We start from the raw sequence: 9,483 nt of genomic DNA, 5'->3' as shown, positions 1-9,483 counted from the left end.
TTCCAACAAATACAAAATATTTATTACACAAAAATGTAGCAACTGACAAACTACCAATTTGTTAAACTTAGAAAAGTACTGACTTATTTCCCCCCAGAAAGGAAAATCTTTACATTTCTGTTCCTTGAGTTCATTCGCCTCCAAGTTATAAATGTTACAAAATTTTTGTTTAAAAAACAAAAAGATACTCTATGACTGGCCCAATTTATTTTGCTATGCCATGACAAAAACAAAATACCTTTGAAATGTTCTCAGGATTTAAATGAAATCATGTGTGTAACATACACTTATTCAAATAACGTTTACATCAGTAATAGGCCAACATACACATTAAATACCCACTGAGTATAGACGAGCTCCAACAGCGCTGCAGGGAACTCAGTACCTGTGCGTTCACAAACAACACGGTTACCAATCTGATTGGGGCTAGTACTACTTAAAGAACATGGGTACTGACTCTCTCCTGGTCTGAACATGCTGACACTTTCATCAACTGAATACCAACTTCATTATCTCATATTCTTTTCTCAAGTCCTTGTCTCCAGGTCGGAATAGCCCTAGGGAGAAGAAGAAGGGCAATTATAAATACAAAAGAAATTTTTTTAGAAATCCTAATTAATTAAATTCTACGTTGGACTTGCTGAGAGGTAATATACTATGCCTCCTGGATAAGTAAAATGCTTTTCATGGGTGACTTAAATGCCACTCTGTTATTAGTTAAGAAGCGTAAATAGCTCAAGTTTTCAACGCATAGAACATCTATATAACTGAACATTATTTAGCAACTTTTATCAACTTTTTAACTGTAAAATAGAGCATACAAATAGAAACTATATAAAATATAAACACATAGTTATGAAGTTATTGTAAAGTGGACACCCACTTTAACTCCTTTTTACCTGTGTGGGATATGCAGAAGTGGCCCAGAGCCTGTGGGTCCCGTCTTCTTGGTCCGTTCCTCCCAACCTTTGGTAGGTCTGTAAAGCCTAGAGGGATCCCTACCAACGTTGTTTTCAACCTGTAATCAGAAAGAAAATGAGTGCCAGTTACTTTATATGTGCTGTTAAGTTTGGGCTAGTGAGTGAGATCTTCAGTAACAACAGCAAGCAGTTATAAGAAACACCCTTGAGATTCGCTAAACAGAAATAAAACTGTTAATAACCTTTTTAGCAAACTTCCAATTGTGCTCCTAGAGCTAACAGAAAATCTGGACTCCATTAATCTATTAATAAACTGTTTAATTTAGTTTCTTTTTTTCTAATTTAATTATTGTATTCTGCTTCCACTGTTCTATTTTTTGTTTCTATTCTGAGGGAAATGTAATGCCTCCAAGAGTGACCGTGGGATAGCCAGACAATGAATTTAGGGTAAATAACTACCAGGAAAGTCCTTCGTTCCCAGGAGTCACCAACATCTGTAGTCCGTGTACTCCCAGGGAGATTAAGCAATGCTCCTAGCTACTAAAAGGTCTAAAACAGAGGCACGTACGGAAGAAAATGAAAAACAGAATTAAGAGTAAGAAGAGAAAATTAATTCAGGGTAAAAGAAAAAATAAGGTGCTTAGAATGTGAAATGGCAGAATTCCAATAGTTGCTTAAGTTGTGCTAAGCTGTGCTAAGCTGTGCTTTGTAATATGTAAATCTGTTAAGTACGAAATCTAGAGGAAGCGATACAGAAATAGAGTTCTGGATATAAATAAAATGGATTTCATGCTTGCCTCCTTACCAATCAAGGAGTTAGGATAATAAAAATAAAAATAAATCTCAGCACACAGCACCTTTTCTTTTAATTTTGCCAGTTTTCTTTGTTTTTCTGCCTTTTCATCTTCCTTTAACTGTCGATCTAGAATTTTCAATTCAAGTTTATGTAAATCCTAAAAAACAAAATACACCAACAATAGGAGGGTAACATTAAGAAAATAAAATTCATTAGAATTTCCTTGAAATGTCAGTAGCTTGCAAGAAAAATTAAATTACCCTAAATATCAATACTTCAATATCAACCTTTTCCAACAAAGGCTAAGAGCTGTCTTTATCCTGAATATAAATGTAACACATGCCCATCCTTTCTGAATCGCTTTCTTTAGCTGTTTTATCTTATAGTATAGTTCAATCTAAAACTCCTTTTCTTTGATAGTTGAGCTAAGCCCATTTTCACTTTTCAACACAGATATATCTGGTTTTAGATCTCTCACATATGTTCTATTTTACAGGATTTCTTGTTTTTTTTTCTTGGTCTTTTATTGTGTGGCCTGCTTGCCTTTTTTGGTGGGCGGTGGGGAGAACGCATGGGATCTTTTGTTATTTAGGAAGATTTTCACATATGGACTAAGGGAAATTCCATTAGTGTGGTTTTGTCTATGATTTTTCTTTGCATTTCCCTTGTTTTTTGCTTCATGACAGCTACGGCTATGTCTTTTGATGCACATAACAACTCATAAGAATTATTTCATAACAGTTATTTCATAACAATTCATAAGAATTATTTCGTAGCAGTTATATCTCATTTTTTAAAAGAGTATTTATTTGGCAGAGAGAGAGAGAGAGTGAGTGAGCACAGCAGGGGGACCAGCAGACTCCCCGCTGAGCAGGCAGCCAACCGCTGGGGCTGGAGCCCAACATGGGGCTGGATCCCAGGACCCTGGAATCATGACCTGAGCCGAAAGCAGACGCTAAACCCACTGAGCTATTCAGTCTCCCCCAGTTATATCTCATTTGAACCCTTTTTCATTTTAAGTATCCTTCTTGGGTACCTGGGTTAAGCATCCCAAGTTAATTTGGGGTTATAGTGGTTAAGTGCCTGACTCCTGGTTTCAGGCCACGATCTCAGGGTCATGAGATTGAGCCCCACCCTGGGCTCCAGGCCCAGCAAGGAGTCTGCTGGGGCTTCTCCCTCAGCCAGACCCTCCCTGCCTGTCCTGCATGCTGCACTTGCCCTCTCTCTCTCTCTCTAATAAATAAATCTTGAAAAAATAAAGAATCTTCCTTATCTTTTTAAATATTTTTTGGACTGATTTCCACTTAATAGTAAAACTGTACTCTTTCTTCAATTAGCATTTTTCTTGTGTATGTTTTTTATTTCCCCCTACCTCTCAGCAGTTACCTTGATTCCATTAAGTACACACTGAGTTTCTACACCGTACCAGACCTGAGGGTACACGGATGAACCAAAAGGATAAGACCTCTGCCCTCATGGAGCTTTCATAACAGTGGGGAGATGGACAATGAACTAGGGAGCGCATCACCAGTGGGCGTAGGGCCAGCAGGTCTGGCAGAGAACACAGCCCACGTGTGTCCTCTCTGGCTGCTTCCCAGCTCTTGTCTGGTGCCCTGAGATCACTGTGGTTCTTACAGGTTTCCCCCTAAACCACACTGCTACCCTTCATGCTGTTCCCTCTGCCCTTCATGCTGTTCCCTCTGCCAGGAAGGATCCCTGCCTTTCTTCTCCTTCAAGACTGCACCCCAACATCACCTTCTGTCTGACCCCCACAGCTCTGGAACACTTCTCTCGCTGCCTGCCTGCCTCCCAAAGTCCCCGGCGAACCCCCTCCATCACTCTACTTCTGCGCAGTCTCACGTCTGTCTTTCCCTGGGGGCTATACAACCCACTAGGATTCAGAGAGCACGGCTTCCTCACTTTCACCACATGAATGCCGGGTACGGGCCTGTTTTTGCGGACCTCAGTCTGGAGCGGGACACCCCTATGTGGGGCCCTGAAGGCGGACCCAGGAACCATTACCGACTCACTCGTTCTTGAAACTTGGAGATCTCCTCGGCAGCCGTTTTCCTCTTTTCTGCCTTTTCTGCCTTTTCCTTCATCTCCTTCTCAAGCCTCATAAATTCTTCCTGCTCTTTCTTCTGCTGGGCATAACTCTCCAGGAGCAATTTTAGTTTAAACTGGCGTTGCCGTGCTTTCTGCTGCTTCTTCTCTTTCTCTTCCTCTTCTCTCACCTGGGAGGCGCGTCTCATGGACCTTTCTAGACTTTTCTGCTTCTTCCATGCTTCCACGGCCAGTTTCTGCTTCTTTCTTTGCTCCTCTTTTCGCTTTTGATTATCTTCGTTTTTACTGTGGAAGAGCAGAGATATGTTCTCCGCCTTTTCCTTTAACTTGAGAATTTCCTCCTTCTTTTGCTGCTTTTTGGTTTTCCAGTTCTGAATAGACTGATTTAAAAAAAGAGAGAGAGAGAGAGAGACAGGAAGAGAAAAACATTTTTAATAACCAAGAGCACTTGAAAAGGCAACCCCAAATCCATCTTTCTAGAAAGAACATTGCTTGCAGGAGGCTGGTTGCTTAGGTTTTAAAACATTTTTTTTTTTCCTGAACCAAAGCAACTTTTTTCTACTTTTTTTTTTTTTTTTTTATTAAAAAAAAAAAATCACAAGTAGATGGAGATGTAGAGAGGAGGGAAGCAGACTCTTTTAAAGAGCCCGACGGGACAGATCCCAGGACTCTGAGATCATGACCTGAGCTGAAGGCAGCAGCTCAACCCACTGAGCCACCCAGGCGCCCAAAGCAACTTTTTTCTACTTCATTAAAAAAAAAAAAAAATCATGTTCACAAGAACAGTGGCACCTTCCCCTTCTCAAGTAGCTCAGGTTCACAAGGAGGGCACCTTGTCAAGTAGCTTCCTCTCCTTTACCCTCTTCGTTTGCGTTCATGGGGAACATCTCTTTCTTCTGATTATCTCACTCTGCTTCCAAACCGTCTGTCTAGACTTAGAATGGTGACCTTTACCTCTGGTCAAATATCAAAAAAGGAATTAAAAGTGGGCAGCTTGGGAGCATGGGGTCTGAAGCCAGCTGTCTGGGACCAAATCCTGGCCCCACCATTTAGTAGGTGTGCACTTGGATGAGTCGCGGAACCTCTCTGACCTCACTCTGCTTATCAGTAAAAGAGGTGGAGGCGTACCTCTCAAACAGGGTTCCTGTGAAGATTCAGTGAGTCAGTGCCTGGCACTTCACGATTCACGAGTGTGAAAAAAAGAAAAGTAAAATTGCTGTACTGCACTTGTGGGTATATAAATATTATTTAAAATTCTAGCAGCCTGCTAGCAGCCATAAAGGAGACATCTCCTGAAACACTCTCCCCGCTAGTCAGGAAACAGTTTCTTCATCTTTTCTCATGGTGTAGCGTACACTCAAGAAAGACATCCCCATGGCACGTGCACTGCATGCACAGCAGTGGGAGAGGAGCCACGGATAATTAAAACACCACCAAGCGCCTTCTACAAGAGTCTCTCAGAGTGCGGGTCCTCAAAAATACCGAATGTACTCCAGAATGTAAATCAACGCACTGCTTCCTTCAGTGAGGACGTTTTCCATGGAAAAAAAAAGGGAACTGAACTACACAGGGTGCTTACTGAGTAGCTGATTCGGGCACAATTTATTGTACTGGAAACCAGCAACAGTACACAAACTGACATCCAGTCCATGGGCCACGTTTGAGTAGCGAGACTCGGGGTGAGATAAGATACATGCCTAAACACTAGCATATAGAATGCACCCTAGCACGTCACTAAAGAGGTATAAACAAGGGACACCTGGGTAGCTCAGTCGGTTAAGCGTCTGACTCTTAATTTCAGTTTGGGTCATGATCTGAGGCCCGGGTAGGACTCAGCGCTGGGTATGGTGCCTGCTTGAGATTTTCTCTCTCCCTCTCCCTCTGCCCTCCCCCCAACCCTTGCTCACACTCATTCTCTCCAAAAAAAAAAAAAAAGTATACACAAGGCATCTGTGAATTCTGAGGGAACTTCTGTGTCTGAGTGGGCAAACAGGAAGTAGCTTCTGATCTGGGCAGATTTTGATGGGCTGGTATTGGAGGGGAAAGAAAGAATGGAGGCTCTAGAAAGACAGAACAAGACAAGCAAGGATGCTCAGGCCAGAAAGTTCAGAGCACGTCTGAAAGTCATTATCTTCCGTTGGGCAAAACGGCATATTAAATGAAGTGCAAGGTAAAAGTGGAAAATTTCCTACCCATCATCTTTTTTTTTTTTTTAGAAGACTTTATTTTTAAGTAATCTCTAAACCCAACGTCGGGCTCGAACTCCCAACCCTGAGATGCTGAGTTGAACGCTCCACGCACCAAGACAGCCAGGTGTCCCTCCTACTCATCACCTTAAACTCTGTAGAGTTAAAACTACATTCCTGATGCTTTGCCCCAAACTTCCCTCTTCTCCTCCAACATGTCCCACTTCAGGGAAGGACTCTCAACTTGACTCAATCACACCCCTACATTCAATCAAGAGTCAAACATCAGGAAACAGACTGCGGAGAAGAGGGAGCTAGAATCCAGGTGGTTCATCTTTATTACAAGAAGCACTGTTCCTGCCCTTTTTCCCCAGGGAGGTGGCTCTCAAGCTTGAGCTCTTAATGGAATAACCCAGTGGCGTCGTGAGAACACAGCCTGCTCCCCACACCCGGAGCTCAGATTAGGTCTGGGGTTGGGGCCGGAAAGTCCTAGTAAGTCCCCAGGTGATGCTGACTTTGCTGGTCCAGGGACCCCATGTTTTCAGCATCCTGGAAAAAAAGGCCAAATAATTCTTTTTTTTCTTTTTTTAAAGATTTTATTTATTTATTTGACAGAGAGAGATCACAAGTAGACAGAGAGGCAGGCAGAGAGAGAGAGAGAGAGGAGGAAGCAGGCTCCCTGCTGAGCAAAGAGCCCGATGTGGGACTCAATCCCAGGACCCTGAGATCATGACCTGAGCCGGAGGCAGCGGCTTAACCCACTGAGCCACCCAGGCGCCCCAGGCCAAATAATTCTTAACAGCTCATTATTTCGAGTTTTTAAAAATGACTTATTTCCAGGAGCTTGGGTGGCTCAGTTGGTTAAGCATCTGACTTGTGATTTCAGTGCAGTTCATGGTCTCAAGGTCATGAGATTGAACCCAGTGATAGGCTCCGTGCTGGATGGGGAGCCTGCTTAAGATTCGCTCTCTTCCTTTCCCTCTGCCCCTCCTCCCCTCACCATCCCCCTGGCATGATCTTGCATGTGCACACTCGCAATCTCTCTCTCAAAAAGAAGACTTATTTAAGAGAATTTTCTTAAAGTCCCAAATGCCAATTTTCCTATATCTTCAACTTACTTCACAGGGAAAAAAGTAACGCACAAACCCTAGTTATTTTCTCTAACATTTTAAATTAAACCTGGAATCCACATTTCTTCAATACTCCTTAGGTATATCATTTGTTGAACAATCATACTTTTGCTGTCAAACCAAACCAGCTGATGTTTATTTTTTTTTTATTTCTTATTTTTTAAAGATTATTTATTTATTTATTTGACAGAGAGAGATAACAAGCAGGCAGAGAGGCAGGCAGAGAGAGGGGAGGAAGCAGGCTCCCTGCTGAGCAGAGAGCCCGATGCAGGCCTCGATCCCAGGACCCTGGGATCATGACCTGATACGAAGGCAGCGGCTTAACCCACTGAGCCATCCAGGCGCCCCTACCAGCTGATGTTTATTACAGCACAAGTCTACAAGAGGGACTCAGACTCAGACTATCTAAACCCACAGCACCCCACCAGGGGCAATTCTTGCCCTTCAGGGGGCACGAGCCATGTCTGGAGACATTGTTGATGATCACCACAAAGGGGGTGTTACTACACCTTGAAGGTCAAGGCTAGGGACACTGCTAACCATCTACAGTGCACAGGACAGCAAAGTCTCCAACCCAAATAGTCCACGGTGCCAAGGCTGAGAAGTCCTGATTTAAACCAAAGCCAGAATAATATCACTGTGAAAATGGAACCTGTAAGGTATCTGCTACCAGTAATAGTTACTCTTTCCCCTGGGGTAGCCAACATCTTGAGTCTTTTAAAATAAACAATGAGGCTTAGGCGCCAAAACTCCAAGAAACTGTTAAGAGTCAAAGAGTCTTTTCCCTACTGTCTCTTTATTTTCTGTTGAAAACAGCCGGGCCTCATTGGGAAGATGACTTTTACCAAAGGCCTAAGTAGCTCTGGATTTCCCACATTTCAAGAGGACATGGAGGGTTCTGCCCACCCTCAGAAGGCCTGTGGCCCGCTGTTGTATTTCTCAGGGTCTTGAGACGTTCAGCTGGAGCTCTACCAGTTCAGTAAAATTACTTAACTTCTCATTGCCTCAGTTTCTCTTTTATTGGACAGTGGGTTGGGGGACTATAAACACACTTCCCAAGTGGGTGTAAAGGTAATGATCCATGTTAAAGAGTCTAACACAGTGCCTGGAAGACAGAAACATAAAACAAGTAATAGCTATTGTTATGATTTTTACCTCTTTTTTCCTTTCTTCCAGGGCCAGAAATTTCTGATACCATTTCTCGTGCTGCTGAACTTCCTCCTGTGTTCTTCCAGGAAGGTTTTCTAGAACTTCTCCCATGAACGCTGGCTTCCCTTTATGTTTGTTTCTCACCTTCACAAAGTTCTGGTGGTCATAGTCATCCCAGCCCCCCTGTCGCCCGCCTGTTTGCTGAAGGAATTTTTCGAAATCTACCACTTCCTCTGGAAGAGTGCTTGGCATTTCTCTGTCTACAGGAAGCTTGCCTGGCGTGGCTCTGAAGGCCGCCTCAGCTCCTGAGTTCCCCAAAGCCCACATGTCGATTTTTCTGGATATGGCGCTCAACTCATTACTGGTGGTTTTCTCTTCTTTCAGAAGCTCTTCATATCTAAAATTTTAAAGGTAAATTTTGACTAATAAGCTACAAACCGATCCAAACGGACCTTGCCTGCCCCCCCCCCCGCCAAATTTCATTATTCCCAACTCTTCTCATGTCATCTTCTCGAATTAAAATTATTTACATTATAAATCTAAGCCTTAAAAGAGTTTCCTCAGAGGGGGAAAAAAAATCTTTCAAATCCTTATTTGGGTTTTCTGTCTTGAAACATGAAAAGCAATCTAAAACCCAAAACAAAGGAAGAGAAATGTTATATTGCTCTTGTGTAAGACTAATAATATTAAATACAGAACAAAAAAAAATGTCTTGTGTACAATAACCTACTGGAGAGGTAATAAAAGATAAAGGTCCATAATTTTATATCAAAATGAATTTAAAACATACATTAACCTCTGTTCTTCCTTAAAAGTGTTAATCGCATTTTCAATTTCTTCCATCATTTCTCTGAGCTTTTCAACAACTGTAAAAACAAACAAACAAACAAACAAACATGGAAAGACTTTATGTCATATTTTAGTAGGACTAAGAATAAAATGTTAGGAGAAAAGGGAATGTTGCCTTAATTTCAAAACATTTCTTAACCAAAGGATAAGATAATTGTGCTTTTATAAAGCTAATGTTTATGCCGGCAGTGTTTTTCCCAATTATAGATTTATTCCTGTGCACACATATTATTAAAATGTACTATCATTATTTTCCCCACAGAAATGTCTACTACTATACATACTGCCTTGTGACAAGCAGTCTTCATTTAACAAAATGTGGTTAAATACATGTGGTTAAGTTCTCATGTCAATATACATATGTCCCCCCTCATTCTTTTTTCATGGTA

The 9,483-nt window shown here is 42.0% G+C and overlaps 1 protein-coding gene across 2 annotated transcripts in view; it reads right to left on the bottom strand.

The window, feature by feature from the left end:
• The window catches only part of CCDC112 (coiled-coil domain containing 112), a 28,771-nt gene continuing 19,288 nt past the window's right edge, over positions 1-9,483 (bottom strand). The window contains exons 5-10 of one of the 2 annotated variants that reach the window (XM_045069301.1): positions 9,036-9,111; positions 8,252-8,642; positions 3,747-4,160; positions 1,778-1,873; positions 900-1,018; positions 1-557 (exon numbers count right to left, since the gene is read on the bottom strand). In XM_045069301.1, coding sequence (XP_044925236.1) covers positions 515-557; positions 900-1,018; positions 1,778-1,873; positions 3,747-4,160; positions 8,252-8,642; positions 9,036-9,111 — 1,139 coding nt within the window. In that variant the 3' untranslated portion in view covers positions 1-514. The remainder of the gene's footprint in view (positions 558-899; positions 1,019-1,777; positions 1,874-3,746; positions 4,161-8,251; positions 8,643-9,035; positions 9,112-9,483) is intronic. The other variant, XM_045069303.1, reaches the window with a different exon arrangement.

Source organism: Mustela putorius, unplaced genomic scaffold (assembly GCF_011764305.1).
Source record: "Mustela putorius furo isolate JIRA1106 unplaced genomic scaffold, ASM1176430v1.1 tig00003923_pilon_pilon_pilon, whole genome shotgun sequence".
Taxonomy (NCBI): Eukaryota; Metazoa; Chordata; class Mammalia; order Carnivora; family Mustelidae; genus Mustela; species Mustela putorius.
The sequence above is the reverse complement of the archived record's forward strand: the minus strand, read 5'-3'. Positions and strand labels throughout refer to the sequence as shown.